At 50.7% G+C, this 20,755-nt stretch overlaps 2 protein-coding genes across 14 annotated transcripts in view; one reads left to right on the forward strand and one right to left on the reverse strand.

Annotated features, from left to right (window-relative positions):
- Positions 1–673: 673 nt before the first annotated feature.
- TAZ (tafazzin) lies at positions 674–15,377 on the reverse strand. Of its 13 annotated transcripts, none has more exons than XM_035011015.1 (10): positions 14,704–15,363; positions 14,407–14,535; positions 13,330–13,375; positions 12,998–13,083; positions 2,941–3,021; positions 2,828–2,869; positions 2,571–2,633; positions 1,821–1,898; positions 1,217–1,340; positions 797–1,023 (listed from the first exon to the last, which is right to left on the reverse strand). In XM_035011015.1, exons 1-10 carry the CDS (start codon positions 14,810–14,812, stop codon positions 945–947), a joined length of 837 nt encoding a protein of 278 aa, XP_034866906.1. In that variant the 5' UTR covers positions 14,813–15,363; the 3' UTR covers positions 797–944. The 13 variants fall into 13 exon arrangements, with proteins under 13 accessions (XP_034866854.1, XP_034866889.1, XP_034866836.1 ...); XM_035011033.1 differs by lacking the exon at positions 797–1,023 and adding an exon at positions 2,319–2,425 and having other exon boundaries at positions 1,051–1,340; positions 14,704–15,360; XM_035011005.1 differs by lacking the exons at positions 797–1,023; positions 1,217–1,340 and adding exons at positions 1,535–1,669; positions 2,319–2,425 and having other exon boundaries at positions 14,704–15,358.
- A 1,279-nt stretch (positions 15,378–16,656) lies between these two features.
- Positions 16,657–20,755, forward strand: part of DNASE1L1 (deoxyribonuclease 1 like 1) — a 6,291-nt gene continuing 2,192 nt past the window's right edge. Inside the window, exons 1-3 of the mRNA XM_035011045.1 lie at positions 16,657–16,828; positions 20,016–20,228; positions 20,579–20,667. Of these exons, the coding sequence (XP_034866936.1) occupies positions 20,097–20,228; positions 20,579–20,667 (221 nt within the window). The 5' untranslated portion in view covers positions 16,657–16,828; positions 20,016–20,096. The remainder of the gene's footprint in view (positions 16,829–20,015; positions 20,229–20,578; positions 20,668–20,755) is intronic.

Here is a 20,755-nt window from a genome sequence, read left to right on the forward strand (position 1 = left end):
GAGACCTAAGCCGAGCTCACTTTTCTCTACAGGATTTGCTTTTGCTTCTACCAGGAGCACCACCACCCCAGCCTCTGCTCCTACCGAGGGTCTGAAGCTCAATCAAGGTGTCCCCCCTCTCACCTGGCATCACAGCGCTTGTTGCTCATGGTGGCTTGCTGGGGGCCCTTTAGAGACCTTGTCCCTCCCGGGAACCAGCCTGGGGAGGATTGAATTGCTATTTGCTTCTCCCTACCTTACTAGATTTGAGTTTTGAAGCAAGTGCATTAGCCTCACTCTGCCTCCTTTGCGAAATAAGATTAATCCCTACTTTTGCTGCTTTGTTATGGGGATTACAGATAATGACTGAAGGTTTGTTTTGTTTTGTTTTTTAAGTAGGCTCCAAGCCCAGCATGGAGCCCAACACAGGGCTTGAACTCACAGCCCTGAGATTAAGACCTGAACTGAGATCAAGAGTTGGACACTTAGGGGCGCCTGGGTGGCTCAGTCAGTGAAGCATCTGCCTTTGGCTCAGATCATGATCTCAGCTCCCTGCTCAGCGGAGAGTCTGCTTCTCTCTCTCCCCCTGCTGCTCCCCCTGCTTGTGTGCTCTCTTGCTCTCTCTCTCTGTCAAATAAATAAATCTTAAAAAAAAAAAAAAGAGTTGGACACTTAACCAACTAAGCCACCCAGGCGCCCCGAGAATGACTGAAGTTTTGAGTGAGAGCTTGACGCCCATCTGCTCTAAGGGCCCAGCCTTCCTGTCCAGCAGCCACCTCCCATCCCTACCCCTATGAGGAAGCCAGAAGTCAAACACAACACAAATGCTTTACTGGTTACAAAACATGAAAACCCAGGCCCCATGGGACTCAAGTGATGCCAGGGAGGTGGAAAAGACAGAGCAGTTGGTGAGCCCCGGCCCGTGGGCAAGTGACAGGGTCTCGGGCCCTTGCTGCAGGCTCCGTTCAGCTGGGTTCCACTTGTGGCAAAAGGCTGCTCTTCTGCTTGCAGCCCAGGGTTGGGCCCTGCCTGAGGACCCCAGGCCTGTGGGAAGTGTGGGCAGAAGGAAGAGGTGGCTGATGGCCATCCCTGAGGAGGTGGTGAGCAGCTCCCAGGTTGGAGCAGGTGGGTGAATGCCAGGCCAAGGGCCTCACAGACCCCTACCCAAAGTTCTGGCCTGGCCACCTGCCCCCCTTCAAGTACCCTCCATCCTGATGCCAGCCCTGGAAGAGAATACCTGAAGGCAAGAAAAGAAGGAGGCCCCTGCCAAAATTTCTTCGTCCTTTCGTGGCCAAGTGGGAGGAGCAGCTGAAACCCTTCCTTCAACTGAAGAAGCTCAGAGCAGAGGGAATGCTCACCAACTAGGACAGGATACCCATTAGGGGTTATGCACAAATCTGTCTAAAAAAATGTATCTGACCTCAAAACATCAGTCCGTCCCCCAGTTCAGCTGTGCCGGGCAAGAACCCAAGGGCAGCACTGAGAGCAGGCGCCTGGGGCTTGGGTTAGAGCTGCCTCTTTCCTGGGCCTGGCGGCCAGCTGCCCCCTTCCAAGAGGAAGCGAGGGCAGGATCTGGGTGGGGTGACGCCTATCTCCCAGGCTGCAGGTGGTGGTGGAGCTGCTCCGCCTGGATCTTCAGGCGCTGAAATTCTTCCTGAATGAAGTCAGTCAGAGCTTTGCGCATCTCCACCTGAGGGGAAGGACTGGGGCTGGCCTGCAGCCCTTGGGGAGCTTGGCCCAGGGGCCCTGGGAGGCTGAGGGTGCCGGAAATGGCTAAGACAGCTACAGGGTAGCCCAGGGAAGGGGGGAAAAGAGTGGCGTGGGGGAGAAAGACAACTCACAGCCGACTTGTTCTCCGCCCGGAGCCGTTCGAGCACAGGCAGAGCACTGAAGGGCTTCCCGATCAGCACGGTGATTTTCTGTAGGGAGACCAGCCACCATCCGGTGACAGAAACAGGGAGAGGGCCCACAGCCATGGTCCAACCACCCCAGAGAGCCAGAAGCCAAGTCCTGCCCCTAATTTGCTGCGTGCTCCCTCATGGCCACGCTCCCTCTTTAAAACGAGGTGGTCAGGCTCAGTGACATTCAAGTCCTGCAGTCCATGCTCTAGATGTTCTGTTCTGCTCAAACCCCACGGCTCACCCCCACCCAGCCTGATTTCTTTTGCTCTCCTTCTACCGGCCTTGGTGCCAGGAAGTCCCTCTCTCTGTTCCACTCAGTCCCCCTGTTGCAGCTTCAAGCTCAGCTCCTCCTGAATCTGGCCTCAGTAGTGCTGAGTGGGGGACACGAGGCAGATGGCAGACAAGACAGACAGAGGAGGGTCAGCAGCTCCTACCCACCTGTCCAAAGCGGGGGAAGTAGGGCGGGCTGTTAGGAAGGACATCATTCATTCCTGCAGCACAATGGACAGAGGCCAGGAAGCAGGCATGGGGTGGAGCAGGGCAGCCTGGGAAAAGATGAAGCCCCAGCCCCCGCCACCCCAGCTGCCCTCTCCCTGCCACCCAGTGGAAACCCTCCCAAACCTAGGGAAGCCCCCCCCCCGCCCTGCCCCCATCCCCAGGCTGCAGACTTGGCCCAAGAAGGATGCTCACCGACATGCCACAGTGGCAGAATGACGGGGTTGAGATGACACTCGGCAATGAGGCGTCCGATTCCTGCCCAGGGAGAGGCGGAAATGTTGGCACGAGCAGAGCTCCAGTGCCAGCCTATAGCAAAGCCAGCCCTGCCCGCTTCCAATTAAAACCAACTGCCCCGGTCCAGCTCCGCAAGGCAAGCCCTTGGTCGGCGCCTGCCTCCATCCTGCTACCACCGGCACACCCATCCCAGCCAGCCAGGCAGCAGTGCCTACCCCACTTAAAGCGTAGGAACTCAGAGCTCATGTTCACTTTCCCTGTTGAGAGAGAGGACAGAGGTAAGGCTCGGGAGCTGGGGGGGGTGTGCAACCCTGCCAACTCCACTGACCTTCTGGGAAGATGTGCACCCAGTCCCCGTGGTTGAGCTTTTCCAAAATGAAGTCCATTCCCTTCTGGTAGACGCCATCTCCTGCCGAGAAAAGGCCTGCACCATCAGTCCCCGTTCTCCCAGGGCTCCCTGCTTGCAACAGCTCAAGGACAACCTCATCCCCCACTGCACCGGCCACATGGACATCCTCCAATCACTGTCTCTGGGGACTCTGGCTGTACTGTGGCCCTCGACATGCTTTGTTCAATAATAACCTCTAAACCTCCAAGTACCCGTCACGTGCAAGGCGGCATCATTGTCTCCACGTGTCTCGAACTAAAATTCTGAACTGGCAATTCCTCCACCAGCCTCCAGCCCCACCTTCTGCCTGTCGGTCCCACCACCACCTCACCTGCTGAGCCACGGACACCGGCCGTACGCACCCTCGCAGACCCCTGGCTCTGCTCACCACTTTCCTTGCCCTCCCTTCCTCTTCGGCTCTTGGAGCCTTCTTTCTCCTTGGGATGCAGACGCACCGCCCCTGGGGCGAGCCTACCATCTGCTGCCCCTGGCCCAGAGGGCACTGCCTGGAGCAAACCACATCTTTCATGATTTCCAGCCCGCACCTGGGCCCCAGATCCTCGACAGCAGCCCTTTCCTGAGGTCTCAGACAGGCCAGTCCCCACAGCCATTCCTCACAGGCCTCCCGGCCCTGCCTGAGCCCTCAGCCTCCACCATCCCTCCCTCCTGCTGACCGCTTCGCCCCTCACGGGGCTCCCCCTGAAACTAGACTCTCATTACCTAAGCCTCTTGGGAAAGGGAGAACATTTGATGCAATACATGGTGTCACTGAGAGTTGGGAAAAACTCAAACTTGCTAGGCTGAAAAAAGGGGGAATGAATTGCCCCCAAGGCTAACACTCACCTTGGAGACACCTGGAGGCCATGACACTGGACCCAGGTGGCCTGGCACTTAGCAACAACACAGATACAGATGCCTAATGCTATGTGCTGGCTTTCAACTGGGAGTCCTGTGGAGACAATCTGTGACTACATGCAGTAAGAATCTCCTCAACCTTGTCCACATGGCGGACTGTGACAGACAGACTTATCAAGTAGGGGAGACCTATCATAAAGAGGAGGAGAAAGACACTGGGACTATCTCAGGTCAGTGCACCAAGAAATGGACTTTTAACCTGTTCTCTGCAAGGCCGAGTGTTTAGAAGGTGCTAGTGAGGCATCCAGGAGTCTCAACCCAAGCCAACCCAATGGGGCCCTGGCCCAGCAGCTCCCTCAGGGGCTGCAGTTAAGGGAGCAAGCAGCAGTCACCAGAGTTTCTCAGGGTATCATGAGAGCGGGGGCTTCCCTACCTGGGATAGCATTACCCGGTAGGAGGGGGGCTTCAGAGGGGTTGTCTCCAGCTCTGCTAAATCCTGCTAGTGCAACTGAGCCATCCAACTTGAAATCAAAATTACACTAAACTACAATGCTCCTAATTCTTTGGGACACAGCAAAAGCAGTTCTTTTCTTTCTTTTTTTTTTTTTTAAGATTTTATTTATTTATTTATTTGAGAGAGAGAATGAGATAGAGAGAGAGAGCATGAGAGGGGGGAGGGTCAGAGGGAGAAGCAGGCTCCCTGCTGAGCAGGGAGCCCGATGCGGGACTCGATCCAGGGACTCCAGGATCATGACCTGAGCCGAAGGCAGTCACTTAACCAACTGAGCCACCCAGGTGCCCCGAGCAGTTCTAAGAAGGAAATTTATAGTGATACAGGCCTACCTCAAGAAACATGAAAAATCTCAAATAAACAATCTAACCTCACACCTAAAAGAACTAGAAAAAGAACAAAGCCCGAAGGTAGCAGAAAGAAGGAAATAATAATTAGATCAGAGTGGAAATACATGAAATAGACTTAAAAAATCAATGAAACCAAGAGCTGGTTCTTTGAAAAGATAAACAAAATTGATAAACCTGTAGCTAAGCTCATCAAGAAAAAGAGAGGACCCAAATAAAATCAGAAATGAAAGAGGAGAAAGAACTGATACCACAGATACACAAAGGATTATAAAAGAGTACCATGAAAAAGTATACAACAACAAACTGGACAACCTAAAAGAAATAGATACATGTTCAAAACAGAATCAGGAAGAAATAGAAAAGCTGAATAGGCTACTAGTAAATGATTATTTGAATCGGTAATCAAAAAACTCCCAACAAACAAAAGTCCAGGACCAGACGGATTCACAGGTGAATTCTGTCAAACATTTAAAGAAGAGTTAATACTTATTCTTCTCAAACTATTCCAAAAAATAGAAGAGGAAGGAAAGCTTCCAAATATATTCTATGAGGCCATCATTACCCTGATACCAAAAGTCAAAGACATTACAAAAAAGAGAACAAGACCAATATCCCCAATGAACACAGATGTAAAAACCCTCAACAAAATATTACCAAACTGAATTCAACAACACGTTAAAAGGATCATTCACCACAATTGAGTGGGATTTATTCAAGGGATGCAAGGATGGTTCAATACCTACAAATCAATCAATGCTATAGACCCCATTAACAAAATGAAGGATAACAATCATACAATCATCTCAATAGATGCAGAAAAAGCATTTGACAAAATTCAACAACTGTTCATGATAAAAACTCCCAACAAAATGGGTTTAGAGAGAACATAACTCAACATAATAAAGGCCATATATGACAAACCACAGCTAACATCATGCTCAAAGGTGAAAAACTGAGAGATTTTCCTCTAAGATTAGGAACAAGATGAACAAGATTAGGAACAACGGTCCACTCTTGCCATTTTTATTCAACATCGTACTGGAAATCCTAGCCACAGCAATCAGAGAAGAAAAAGAAATAAGAGGGGGGCCTGGGTGGCTCAGTTGGTTAAGCATCTGCCTTTGGCTCAGGTCATGATCTCAGGGTCCTGGGATCAAGCCCCACGTCAGGCTCTCTGCTCAGCGGGGAGTCTGCTTCTCCCTCTCACTCTCCCTCTGTGCTTTCCCTCTCTCTTTCAAATAAATAAATAAAATCTTAAAAAAAAGAAAAAGAAATAAGAGGTATCCATGTTGGTGAGGCAGGAGTTAAGCTGTCTCTATTTGCAGATGACATGATACTACACATGGAAAACTCTGAAGACTCCACCAAAAAGCTATTAGAAGTAATAAATGAATTCAATAACATTGCAGGATACAAAATTAACATACAGATGGGGTGCCTGAGTGGCTCAGTTGGTTAAGCATCTGCCTTCAGCTCAGGTCATGATCTCAGGGTCCTGGGATCGAGCCCCACATCAGGCTCCCTGCTCAGTGAGGAGTCTGCTTCTCCCCCTCCCTCTGCCTCTGCCCCTCCCCTCTAGCCTCATCCACTGAGCCACGGACACCTGCAGTATGTACCCTCGCAGACCCCTGGCTCTGCTCACCACTTTCTCGTGCTCTCTCTCCTTCTCTCTCAAATAAATAAATAAAATCTTTAAAAAAATTAACATATAGGGGCGCCTGGGTGGCTCAGTCAATAAGCATCTGCCTTCAGCTCAGGTCATGGTCTCGGGGTCCTGGGATCAAGCCCCGCACTGGGCTCCTTGCTCAGCGGGAAGCCTGCTTCTCCCTCTCCCACTCCCCCTGCTTGTGTTCCCTCTCTCACTGTGTCTCTCTCTGTCAAATAAATAAAATCTTTAAAAAAATAAAATAAAAAATTAACATAGAATCTGTTGCATTTCTATACACTAATAACAAAACAGCAAAAAGAGAAATTAAGAAAACAATTTCCATTTACAATTGCACCAAAAAGAACAAAACACCTAGGAATAAACTTAACCAAGGAGGTGGAAGACCTGCACTCTGAAAACTATAAAACACTGATGAGAGAAATTGATGATAACACAAACAAATGGAGAGATATTCCATGCTCATGGACTGGAAGAATATTGTTAAAACATGCACATGACCCAAAGCAATCTACAGATTCAATGCAATCCCTATCAAACTACCAACGGCATTTTTCACAGAACTAGAGCAAATAATCCTAAAATTTGTATGAAACCACAAAAGACACCAAACAGCCAAAGTAATCTTGAAAAGGAAGAACAAAGCTGGAGGTATCACAATCCCAAATTTCAAGAGATACTGCAAAGCTGTAGTAATCAGAGCAGTATGGTACTGGCACAAAAAGACACATGGATCAATGGAACAGGATAGAGAACCCAGAAATCAATCCACACTTCCATGATCAGTTAATCTACAACAAAGAAGGCAAGAATATTCAATGGGGAAAAGACCGTCTCTTCAACAAACAGTGCTGGGAAACCTGGATAGCCACATGCAAAAGAATGAAACTGGACCACTTTCTATCACCATCACAAAAACAAACTCAAAATGGATGAAAGACCTAAATGTGAGGCCTGAAACCATAAAACTCCTAGAAGAAAACATAGGCAGTAATCTCCTTTTTTTTTTTTTTTTTTTTTAGATTTTATTTATTTATTTGAGAGAGAGAATGAGATAGAGCATGAGAGGGGGAAGGGTCAGAGGGAGAAGCAGACTCCCTGCTCAGCAGGGAGCCCGATGCGGGACTCGATCCTGTGACTCCAGGATCATGACCTGAGCCGAAGGCAGTCGCTTAACCAACTGAGCCACCCAGGCGCCCCAGGCAGTAATCTCTTTGACATTGGCCTTAGCAACATTTTTCTAGATATGTCTCCTCAGGCAAAGGAAACAAAAGCAAAAATAAATATTGGGACTCATCAAAATAAAAAGCTTTTTGCACAGCACAGCAAAGGAAAACATCAACAAAACAAACAGGCAACCTACTGAATGGGAGAAGATATTTGCAAATGATATTTCCAATCAAGGGTTGATATCCAAATATCCAAACTATATAAAGAACTTACACAACTCAACACCAAAAGCCCAAATAATCCAATTAAAAAACCTAAACAGACTTTCTCCAAAGAAGACATATAGATGGCTAATAGACACATGAAAAGATGCTCAACATCACTCACCATCAGGGAAATGCAAATCAAAACCACCATGAGATATCACCTCCCACCTCTCAGAATGGCTAGTATCAAAAAGACAGGAAATAACAAATGTTAGCAAGCATGTGGAGAAAAAGGAACGCTTGTACACTGTTGGTGGGAATGTAAACTAGTGTAGCCGATGTGGAAAATAGTATGGAGGTTGCTCAAAAAATTAAAAATAAAAATAGCATATGATCCAATAATTCCATGACTGGGTATTTACCCAAAGAAAACAAAAACACTAATTCAAAAAGATATATGCAGGGGTGTCTGGGTGGCTCAGTTAGTTCAGCATCTGCCTTCAGCTCAGGTCATAATCTTGGGGTCCTGGGATTGAGCCCCACATCAGGTTCCATGCTCAGTGGGAAGTCTGCTTCTCCCTCTCCCTCTGCCTACGCCCCTGCTTGTTCTCTCTCTCAAATAAGTTCTTTTTAAAAAAAAAAAAAAGATATATGCACCCGTATGTTTATTGCAGCTTTACAATAGCCAAGATAAGGAACCAAGCCATGTGTCCATCAATAGATGAATGAATAAAGATGTGGTGTATACACACATACACACACAGAAAATTACTCAGCTATTAAAAAGGATGAGATCTTGGGCGCCTGGGTGGCTCAGTCAGTTGAGCGACTGCCTTCGGCTCAGGTCATGATCCCAGGGTCCTGGGATCGAGTCCCACATCAGGCTCCCTGCTCTGCGGGGAGCCTGCTTATCCCTCTCCCACTCCCCCTGCTTGTGTTCCCTCTCTTGCTGTGTCTCTCTCTGTCAAATAAATAAATAAAATCTTTAAAAAAAAAAAAAAAAAGGATGTGATCTTAGGGGCGCCCGGCTGACTCAGTCAGTAGAGCATGAAACTCTTGATCTCAGGTTTTGAGTCCAAGCACGGAGCCTACGTAAAAAGTAAATTAATTAATTAATTAATTAATTAATTAATTAATTAATAGGGGCGCCTGGGTGGCTCAGTTGGTTAAGCGACTGCCTTCGGTTCAGGTCATGATCCTAGGGTCCCAGGATCGAGTCCCCCATCGGGCTCCCTGCTCAGCAGGGAGACTGCTTCTGCTTCTGCCCCTCTCTCTTCTCGTATTCTCTCATTCTCAGATAAATAAATAAAATCTTTAATAAATAAATAAATAAATAAATAAATAAATAAATAAATAAATAAATAAATAAGGGGTATCTGGGTGGTTCAGTCGTTAAGCGTCTGCCTTCGGCTCAGGTCACGATCCCAGGGTCCTGGGATCAAGTTCCACATGGGGCTCCCTGCTCAGCAGAGAGCCTGCTTCCTCTATCTGCTGCTCCCCCACTTGTGCGCGCATGCTCTCTCTCTCACAAATAAATAAAATAAATTTTATTTGAGAGAGAGAGAGAGGGAGCACAAGCAGGGAGAGGGGCAGAGAGAGAAGCAGACTCCCCACTGAGCAGAGAGCTCCAAGAGATTCTCTCTCTCCCTCTGGCCCTCTCCACCTTAAAAAAAGTGAAAAAAGAAGGAGATCTTGCCATCTGCAGCAACATGGATGGACCTACAGGGTATTATGCTAAGTGAAATAAATCAGAGAAAAACAAATACCATATGATTTCACTTATATGTGGAATATCAAAATCAAAACAAGTAACAGAAATAGACCCACAAATACAGAGAACAAATTGATGGTTGCCAGAGCAGCAGGGGTTTGGGGATGGGCAAAATGGGTGAAGGAGAGCGGGACATACAGGCTCCCAGTTATGGAATGAATACGTCACATGGATGGAAGGTACAGCATAGGGACTACAGTGCTGTACAGCGACAGCATAACGTACAGAGCTGTCAATCACTATGTTGTGCACCTGAAACCAATGCAACTTCGTGTGCCAACTGTACTTTAATAAAAAAAAAAAAAGTGGGACGCCTGGGTGGCTAAGTCATTGAGCGTCTGCCTTCGGCTCGGGTCATGATCCCAGGGTCCTGGGATCAAGCCCCGCGTCGGGCTCCCTGCTGGGCTGGAAGCCTGCTTCTCCCTCTCCCGCTCCCCCTGCTCGTGTTCCCGCTCTCACTGTGTCTCTCTCTGTCAAATAAATAAATAAAATCTTAAAAAAAACAAAGGGAAAAAATACTACTACCATGATTTTGGAACAACACATGAATATTTAGCTTTTGCAAATGGTATTTCTACTCATTTGTATAGCTTGTACAAGATCACTTTGATACTTCATGTCATATCGTAAGGCCTACCCTTGGGGGGGGAAATGGAATATTTTGGAACATAGAAGCCAAGTATGTCAGATACTTCCTTTAACACGTTGTTATATCTTTGCTGCACGTCATGTATGTTGATAAATAGCTTTCCCCTGCCCACTTTCTCTCACTGAAGGTGCTTAGAATTAAGATTTTGTTTTGTTTTGTTTTTTTAAAGATTTTATCCATTTATTTGAGAGAGAGAGAATGAGAGAGAGCACATGAGAGGGGGGAGGGTCAGAGGGAGAAGGAGACTCCCCGCCGAGCAGGGAGCCCGATACAGGGCTCGACCCAGGGACTCCAGGATCATGACCTGAGCCAAAGGCAATCGCTCAACCAACTGAGCCACCCAGGCGCCCTTGTTTTTGTTTTTTAAAGATTTTATTTATTTGTCAGAGAGGGAACACAAGCAGGGGGAGCGGCAGGCAGAGGGAGAAGCAGGCTCCCCACCGAGCAAGGAGCCCGATGCAGGACTAGATCCCAGGACCCCGGGATCATGACCTGAGCCAAAGGCAGACGCCTAACTAACTGAGCCACCCAGGCGTCCCTTGTTTTCTGTTTTTAACTGTACAGTAAAACTTAGATGCAGATCAAAAAGAAGAACAAGACAAGAAGTTGACACGGAGGGTGGCTCAGTCGGAGGAACATGTGACTCGATCTCGGGGTCATGAGTTCGACACCCCGCTAAAAAAATAAATAAACTTTAAAAATAAATTTTAGGGGCGCCTGGGTGGCTCAGTCGGTTAAGCGACTGCCTTCGGCTCAGGTCATGATCCTGGAGTCCCGGGATCGAGTCCCGCATCGGGCTCCCTGCTCAGCAGGGAGCCTGCTTCTCCCTCTGACCCTCCCCCCTCTCATGTGCTCTCTCTCTCCTCTCATCCTCTCTCTCAAATAAATAAATAAAATCTTTAAAAAAAATAAAATAAATTTTAAAAACTTAAAAAAAAAAAAAGAAGTGGACATGGAAGGCCTCTGTGTGAGGTTGCAGAAGGGAGGAACTGAGACTCAGGAACCTGAGCAGAGTCCCCATCTCTCAGAGTGGGGTGCGATAAACACTGCCATAGTCACTAGCCACAACACTTGTAGCTTCTGCTTATGTTTTAGAGAAATGAAATAGCCTTCAAATGCAGCAAGAAGTGAAAGCGTTCAAGGCTGTTGTCTCCAAGGAGGAGATCTGAGGATCTGGAGGGGTAGGCACTGCAGCTTTTCATTAAAAGCCCTCCATTTTTTGAGGTTACTTTATTACACTTCATCATGTTTTACTTTGACCAAGTAGAATAAGAACCTCTCCCTTGACCTCTGACAGCCTTTGGTTACCTCCTCCTCTCTCTTCCTCCTCACAGCTGAACTTCTGGGAGGAGTGGACATCCCTGCTATCTCCACTCCCTCCTGCCCCTGACACCTCCTGCGGCTGCCACTGCACAGAAATGGCTTCTCCGGCGCCAAGGGGCCCTGCTTTGCTTCCTTCCTCTCTGGCCGTTGCTTCCTGCTGCCTTGGTGGCCTGCGTCTCTGTTTCCGCCCTGAGGTGCTGTCCTGGCTCCTGCTCTCCATCCACTCTCCCTCTCTGCAATCTTACTTCTACTTCTGTGACTTTGTTAGTGGTTGAGTCCCTAATATATTCCTGACTGCTCTTTTGAGTTCCAGAACTGCACATCCCACTGCCTCTGGGACTGCTCCCCTCCTCAGGTGACAGGCTGTTAGATGAAACATGTGCAAAACAGAATTCACCTCCCCTCCCAACCCCCACACTGCTTTCCCTTCATCTCATCCTCACAGTGGCTCAGTGTCATCAGATGTCACCTAGTGTCATCTTCAAGCTATCTTTTCCTTACCCTTTCCCACACCCAATCTATCAACAAGTCCTGTCAACTCTGCCTGCAGAGCAGGCCCCTTCTCCAGCTCCCCACAGCGGCCTCCAGAGGCCCAGCTACAATCCTCTGCTGCCAGAATTACTGAGACAGCCCCTAACTGGGCTCCCTGCCTCCACTGGGCTCTGCTCCCATCCACCAGCCATGCTGCAGCCAGGAAGCTCTCTCTCTCTGAACCACAGACGGAAGCACATCACTGCCCTGATGAGGGAACACAGTCCACAGTTCTTACCATGATTATTCGAGAACCTTCACATTTGGCCTGCAACCTACATCGTCTACCTTTATCGCTTACCTCTTCAGTGCCTGGCATGTGGTTCCTGTGTCTCGAATGCCTTTCCTTTCGTACTCCGCCTAGAAAATATTGTACTTCCCCAGAGGAAAGAGCAACCTGGATTCAAATCCTGGCTTTGCCACCTCTCACCCCATGACCTCGGACCAGTGGCTTAGTTCCTCCAATCCCCTTTATCTGGAGAATGGGGATCAAAATGGTCCCTACCTCCTGAGGCTCTCGAGAGGTGCTGAGTAGTCACCCAGTGTCACACCCTCACCCCACAAGCCTGTTTTCCCAAACTCTGCAGCTTCCAGCACATGCCACCACCACCACAGACCAATGACACCACACTGCCATCAGTGAGTCACCAATGCCTCCTTGACTTCTAATGCAAAAGTCCCAGGTTCACACAGCCTTCAGGCAGTCCCAGGAACTGAGTGCTCTCCACGAGGCCCTCACTCCCCCAGCCGCCATGCCATGCAACTGGGACACACACCGGTGGGGCAGTGGCCCCTGGCTCCCTTTGTGCCCAGGCTCCATGTCCCACCTGGTCTCTCCACTCCCAGTACTGCTCAGCCAGAAGCACTAGCCACCAGTCCCCGCTCCGAAGAAAACCAGAGAAGGCCACAGAAGTGCCTCCCTGCGTTCACTCGCCCACGAGCCCCTTCTTGGAGGATCAGCTCACCTCGGCACACGGGCACACACTTGCCCAAGCTGAAAAAGCGGGAGTGCAGCTCTTTGGTGAAGCAGATGTCTGCAGCCGCAGGGGTCCTGAAGTAGGGACAGATGCAATCATCCCTGCCTCCCCTGCACCCTAATTCCCTGCCCTCCCCGCAACAGGATGCCTGACATTGTCGGCAATGTGGAAAGGAGGCACAGGAGGGCCTGTGGAACCCCACCCCGTGCCCTGCCTGTACTGCTGGACGCCGCCTCCTGGGCAGAGCAGGAGGAGGGCAAATCTGGGCAGAGACGGGTGAGGCCTGCCAGGCCCACTGCGAGGGGCCCATTCCTCCTCACCAACGCATCAACTTCAGGTTCCAGATGTGGCGGAGTTTCAGGATCCCTAGAGAAGGAAACGCTTCATGCCCCAGCTTGCCTGGTCCCTAGGGAGCATCTTTTTCTGTCACCCAGTTTCCGAGAATGAGGAGCGGGGGCAGCAGCACTACCATTTCCCTATGGCTGAAAGGAGCATCTTCCAGTCCCTTCGGCTGGACCCCATGTGGTCCCTGGCTTCTCCCTCTCTCCCATCCCCACCCATATCTTATTGGTCCCCACATCTGGCCTGCCTACCTCCCTGATATCTTTTGCCACTGCCTATCCTTCTACACCTCTCCCTCCACTGTTACTGCCCCCAACCCAGTCCAGGTTACCAAATGGCTCTGAAAGCTCCTTCCTGGCCTCCTGGTATCTGCCTGTGGCACTCTACAGGCCCTTCTCTGCCCAGTGGCCAGGGTGGGCTCTGAAAGGCTCCGATCTGACCAACTGGCTTCCCATGAGCTCTACCACAGTCTAACCTCCTGAATTCGTCAATAAAAGCCCTGGGCACCCCTCTACCCCGCCATCTGGGTTACTGGAGCCAAGCCACTCCCTGTGAAGTCAGCAGAGCAGGAACTTCTAGGTGGTGAAGTGGGCTCCCAAATGAGGCTGGTTAAAGGGTACAAACTCAGCCTGGGGCAAACCTGGAACCAGGACACACGTCTCCCAGCCTCTAGCCCAGACCTTCCTTGACCAGATACCCTATGATTCTCGGATCTGTTTCAGTACTCTGTGGGACCTTCAACAGTTTAGAGAATGGAGGGTTCCACAGGCCTGATGCATCAAAGTAAAGCAGCCATCAATCAGACTTTGCCCTGCAGCTGTTTCCTCACCCCCTCGGTCCCTCCAAATTTCTGAGGCCCTTGCCAAGTTATTTTCTGAGAGGATACTGAAGGGGCCACAAATCCTATTTTAATCCTTGGGGCAGGACACCCCAGAAACAGAAGTGCCAGGGATTTGTAGAGAGCCCAGTGAGAAGTCAGTTTGTTCTACTTCTGTCTGGCCCCCTCCCGGCTTCTCTCCATGCCTCCCTGTGCCCATAACCCTGGTGCCAGGTACCCCAGAGATGAGGGTCATCCATGCAGGACTGGTGATTGGAGACAGTGATGAGGGGCGTGGCTGGGCCTCGGTTCTCGATGAGCTCGTACAGCACCTCCTTGTTGTGGACGGTGAGGTGGTTCATGTACTCTGGGGCGAGAGACGGACTGTGGGGAGAGGTCTTGGCCTCATTCTCCCTGGGTCCCAGGGCTCCCCCCAGCCAAACTAGCCCCTACCCACGCCCACAACCCCAAATCCCAACTCCGGCTGGGCGTGGAGAGCCGTGGCCGACTCTGCCTCGGCTTCGGGCCCACTCACTGGTCCAGAAGCAGCTGTAGGTGCCCACGAGGCCCATGACGACGCTGCTGGCCAGAGTCCAGGTGAACGGCGGCACGGCGGGGAACGGCCATTTCACACGCAGGGGCATCTCCGCCGCCCAGACCGAGCTCCCCCGCTCCCCCCAGGCAGCCCGGCGCTTCCCCTGCCACGGGGCAGCCTGTGGGGCCGCTCTAGGTTTGTGTCCTCAACCGCTGGAGAACTGGGTCCCCGGCAGGCCCGCGCCACAGACGGGCTCCGCTCGACAGGGGACTCGACCAAGGTCACCTCGCAGGTCAGGCCAGAGCCGGGCCGGCCCCCGCTCTCTCGCCACAGACGAGCCGCCACCGAGGTCAGGAGTCGGGGTTCGCAGTGAGAAGCGGGAGAGGCCGGCGGTGGCAGCCAGGGGCCCCGGGCCCCCGCCGGAAACCGAGCCAGCGACGGCGGCCGGCTCCCAGCGGCCTGTCGCAAAATGCTCTCAGGCCGCTTGACGGCAGCAGGGGCGGGCCCTTGGGCCGGGCGGCCCCGCCCCGCCGGTCCCGCCTCGCTCCCGCGCAGAAGCAGGTTCCCGGCCGCTGGCGGCTACGCGTCCTTTGTATCTCCTTAATTCGTCCCCAGAAAAGTCTCTATAGGTAACTTGGGCTAGGCAGAACAATTACCTGACACCACTAAAGGTTGGAGCTGACGGGGCACTTTTATTTTTTATTTTTTATTTATTTATTTTTTTAAAGATTTATTTATTTATTTGACAGAGAGAGAGACAGCGAGAGAGGGAACACAAGCGGGGGGAGCGGGAGAAGGAGAAGCAGGCCTCCCGCCGAGCAGGGAGCCCGATGTGGGGCTCGATCCCAGGACCCTGGGATCATGACCTGAGCCGAAGGCAGACGCTTAACGACTGAGCCACCCAGGCGCCCCCGGGGCACTTTTATTTAGTTTTTTTTCCCCTTTGCTTTTTATTGAGGCAAAATTCGTAAAACGGAATTAGCCGTTTTGTAATATTTTGTAGCATTTTATATTCTATACCATATTTTACGTATATAACCTGTTATATGTTACATTATGTAATTGTTACATAATTTCAGCACACAATTTTACAGTTACAATATTACAGATATGTACAATATGTGTATATATATGTAACATGTAATGTGTGATGTAATGTATATGTAGCAACATATGCCAAATAATAAAAAGATACTATGTATAATATAGTATTTTCCGTCATTTAGTACATTTCCAGTGTTCTCAACCACCACCTCTATTTCCCTGAAACATGTTATCACCGCAGAAGAAAGCCTTGTATCGGTTAAGCAGTCTGTTTATTTTTCTTCTTATCCTTCTCCTCCTCCTCCTCCTTCTTTTTTATTTAAGTAATCTCTACGCCCAACGTGGGGCTTGAACTCAGAATGCAGAATTCAAGGGTCGCATGCCCTACTGACTGAGCCAGCCAGGCGACCCTAGAAACAATTTTTTTTTTTAATCGATACAATTGTGCTTCAAAAATAATAAATAGGGGCGCCTGGCTGGCTCACTTGGGGTCTCCAGAGGGCGCAGGAGTGTGCAGCCACACTGGCAGCTGGCCTGAGGACATGGAGAGGAGGCTCTTGTCCTCGGGGGAGCCCCCAGGCTCCCGCAGGGCTCCCCTGCCACGGGCACAAGCTCGGGCTCTTGTGTCTTCCGTACCAGATGATGCCTAGAGGCAGCCCGTGTCGGGGACTGAGGGCTGGGCCTGGGAGAGCACAGCTCCGGCTTTGCATTTGCGCGCCCGCTCCTCCTCCCCGCGCACCCTTGGCACAGACACCTACTCATTATGGGAATGCTGAGGCTCGATTACTCTCCGTGACTCACAGGTCTGTCATCTGCCCCCAGCTCCAGGCCTCCGCCGGCGCCTGCTTCCACGTGGGTCCGGGAAGGTGGAGTCCAGCGCTCGGCCCTGGGGGGCAGAGCCTCAGCGCCAGGAAGGGTGGGGCGACCGGCCCGGCCGGACGGGTGGGTCGGGAAGACAGCCTCTTCCTCTTTTCTCCCCTACGGTTCCTACCCAGACGGCCGCTGCGATTCCGTAGAGGTGTTGCGATCCGCTTACAGCTCCAGCAGGCGTGGATACGAGCTGGTCTGAGGGTCTGAGTAGGTATGGGAGCCCTCTGAGCAGAGGGAGGGAGAAAGTTACCCCCCCCCCCCGCCGGCCTGAGGACAGGGGTGAGAGGGGAAGGGAACCCCTGGGGCCAAGGGTTGGCCTTGGGAGCCTGGGCTAGGCTTTGGGCTGAGGCCAGGAACAGTCACTGTGGTTCTTCTTGACCTTGGCCCTTCTGCGGGCCCCTGACCCCAGAGCCTCCGAGCCTTCCCTTGACAGCCCTGGGCTGCTCAAGTGTCCACATACATCCCAGAATAGTAACCAGGGCAGGGCACCCAAGCCAGCCTGAGTGACAGAGCAGGTGGCCAGGGAGAGACAGGCATTCAGCCCAGCCAGGAGTATGAAAGAGATGCAGAGACTAGATGACAAAGAGGGGAAAACAGAGAAGATAGGGCGAGAAAGACAGAGGAAGGCAGAGAGGGAGGTGACAAAATGTTACCTGGGATGCAGTGGGAAATTACTCAAATAAGAGGGCTTAAGAGGGCTGAAAGGGGCACCTGGGTGGCTCTGTCGGTTAAGTGTCCTCGGTTTCGGCTCAGGTGGTGATCGCAGGGTCGTGAAATGGAGCTCCGTGTGGGGCTCTGTGCTCAGTGTGGAGTCTGCTCCAGATTCTCTCTCTCCCTCTCCCTTCTGCTCATTCTCGCTCTCTCTCTCCCCCCCCCCAAATAAATAAAATCTTAAAAAAAAATAAGAGGGCCGAGAGCTATCAGTAGAAGGGAGGGAGGAAGGGACAAAAGCAGAGAAGGAATATGGCTTATTTTGCAGAACCAACAGTTCCAGCCAAGGAGACACCCAACTAACTAGGTGTTTCACCTGATAGCCCCTTGCTAGCTGTGTCTTGCCTGATAGCTGCTTATGTGAGCCAGTTTGAGCTGGATTGGAGCTGAGCATGGAACCCCCCCACCCCGTTGTCCTAAAGTAACTACCTTTAGCTCATTATAATACTAAAATCTTCTCCTATAAGCAGAGTTTTCCACCCTTTTTTTAAAATTAAAAAAAAAATTTTTTTTTAAAGATTTTATTTATTTATTTGACACAGAGAGAGAGAGCACAAGTAGCCAGAGAGGCAGGCAGAGGGAGAGGGAGAAGCAGGCTCTCCACTGAGCAGGGAGCCCGACGTGGGGCTCGATCAGGACCTGAGCCGAAGGCAGCCGCTTAACCGACTGAGCCACCCAGGCGCCCCTGTCCACCCCTTTTTCAACATACGTTGTATGCACTAACATGTTGACATGCTAGGCATGCACAATTGAACCCAAACTGCCTGTGTAAGCTCCCTGCCCCGACCCCCTAATACACTGGATAAAAGCTTCCTGTTATTAACCTCATGGGGAGAGAGTGCTTTGAGAGTCATCTCCCTGTCTCCTTACTTATAACAAGAACTAAAAACCTCTTTGCTTTCAACACTTCCTTGGGTTGTGTTCAATTTGGTGCACCTCAAGTGGGGAACCCCTTGAGTTTGGTTACAAAGGTGACAGAGAAAAGCAGGCAGACAGAAGTAGAGGGACTTACATTGCTTAAATGAGAATGACACAGATAGGGAGCAAGCAAGGGGCTGAACCCAAATAACAGGACAAAGTTTGGGTGCATCTGAAACAAAGATAAACCAAGAGAAAGAGGGAGCAAAATGCGTTTGTCTTAAAGACAGCATCTCACAAGCAGAGAGAGATGTTGAAGGTGATCCTCCTGTTGCTAATGGTGGTGAAAAGTTGGAATTAGTTGTGAGGTCGAACTCTTGTGACCTGTTGGTGGGAATGTAAAAAAGTAAACCCAGGTTCATCCATACAGTCGAATATTTTATCCATACAGTTGAAATCCGTGTGGTTTATCCACACAGTTGAATACTATTTGGCCTTAAAAACGACAGAAATTCTGACATATGCTACAACATAGATAAAGTTTGAGGACATTATGCTGAGTGAAATCAGCCAGTCACAAATAGACAGATACTGTATGATTTCTCTCCTATGAGGTGCCGAGAGTAGTCAGATTCATAGAGACAGAAAGTAGGACAGTGGGCGCCAGGGGCTGGGGGGAGGGGGATAGGGAACGAGTGTTAATGGGGACAGAGTTTCAGTTTGGGAAGTTGGGAAAATTCTGGCGATGGATGGTGGTGATGGTTGCACAACAGTGTGAATGTGCTTAATGCTACTGAGCTGTATACTTTAAAATGGTTAAGGGGCACCTGGTGGCTCAGTCGTTAAGCGTCTGCCTTTGGCTCAGGTCATGATCCCGGGGTCCTGGGATCGAGCCCCGCATTGGGCTCCCCGCTCCGCGGGAAGCCTGCTTCTCCCTCTCCCGCTCCCCCTGCTTGTGTTCCCTCTCTCGCTGTGTCTCTCTCTGTCAAATAAATAAAATCTTTAAAATAAAATAAAATAAAATAAAATAAAATGGTTAAGATGGTTAAAAAAAATGGTTAAGATGGTAAATTCTATGCTATGTGTATTTTACCACAATTAAAAAGAATGAAGTCAAGGGGCACTTGGTTGGCTCAGTCAGTGGAGCACGAGACTCTTGACCTCAGGGTTGTGTGTTCAAGCCCCAGGTTGGATGTAGAGATTACTTAAAAATAAAATCTTTTTAAATTTATTTTTTATTTATTTATTTTTTTAAGATTTTATTTATTTGACAGAGAGAGACACAGCGAGAGAGGGAACATAAGCAGGGGGAGTGGGAGAGGGAGAAGCAGGCTTCCCTCTGAGCAGGGAGCCCCATGTGGGGCTCGATTCCAGGACCCCGGGATCATGACCTGAGCCGAAGGCAGACGCTTAATGACAGAGCCACCCAGGCGCCCCAATAAAATCTTTTTTTAAAAGATTTTATTTATTTATTTGAGAGAGAGAGAGAGAGAGAGCATGAACAAGGGGGAGGAGGCAGAGGGAGAGGAAGCAGCAGACTCCCCACTGAGCAGGGAGCCCACTGATGCGGGGGCTTGATCCCAGGACTCCGGGATCGTGACCTGAGGCAAAATCAAGAGTCAGACGTCCAACCGACTGTGCCACCCAGGCGCCCCACTTAAAATCATTCAGAGGAAAAAAGAATGAAAGTCTAGCCCTATGTGCTGATGTTGGAAGTTGTCCACAGGGAGAAAGGCAGGCAATCTGCGATGCTGGCCATTCTGGGAGGCTGGTGCTGGGCAGCAGGATGAACATCACTTCCTCTGTCCCACGCTGCCATGTCCTTCCAGAAGCAGAACTGAGCCTAGCTGGGACCGCACCCCAGGACGGCCTGGATTCCTCCAGAGGGTCCCAGCAACCCCCACAGAGCCATGCACTGCCCAGCCGTGCTCCTGCTTCTCCTGCCTGGTGGGGCTGAGGCCTTTCGCATCTGTGCCTTCAATGCCCAGCGGCTGACGCTTTCCAAGGTGGCCAGAGAGCATGTGATGGACACCTTCGTTCGGGTAGGTTCATCACTGAGGGAAAGCTGTGCCCACGACCCAAATCCCCCTGCCCTGCTTGGCCAGGGGCATTTCCCAGAGAAGAGGGGACATCAAGAGGCGTGGGTGTGGCGATGGGGAGCACATTCCTTCCCTGTCATTGGCCTCAGTCTCCTCCTCTGTAACATGGACGCAGTGTGCTTGGGGCGGCACTCGGTCTTCTCCCAAGTCCTTGCTGGTCCCAGTGCTCTCTGTGGGCCTCAGCCAGAGAGCCATATCACTCTTGGCCACACCAGTGCTAGTTCCCCAGGGACCCCACCTTCCTCCTGGGGTCGCTGGCACTGAGTGGGGCCAGCCCTTCTGCGGTCCTGCAGATCCTGGCTCGCTGCGACATCATGGTGCTGCAGGAGGTGGTGGACGCTTCTGGCAGTGCTATGTCCCTCCTGCTTCGAGAACTCAACCGGTGAGGAGGGTTCTGTGAGTCTAATCTGCCCACCCCACCCCCCGGAGCCTCGGGGCCCCTGACCCTGGGTTTCCCTATCCTGGCAGAT

Source organism: Mirounga leonina, unplaced genomic scaffold, assembly GCF_011800145.1.
Source record: "Mirounga leonina isolate KUSES-001 unplaced genomic scaffold, KU_Mleo_1.0 Mir_101799, whole genome shotgun sequence".
NCBI classification, from domain to species: domain Eukaryota; kingdom Metazoa; phylum Chordata; class Mammalia; order Carnivora; family Phocidae; genus Mirounga; species Mirounga leonina.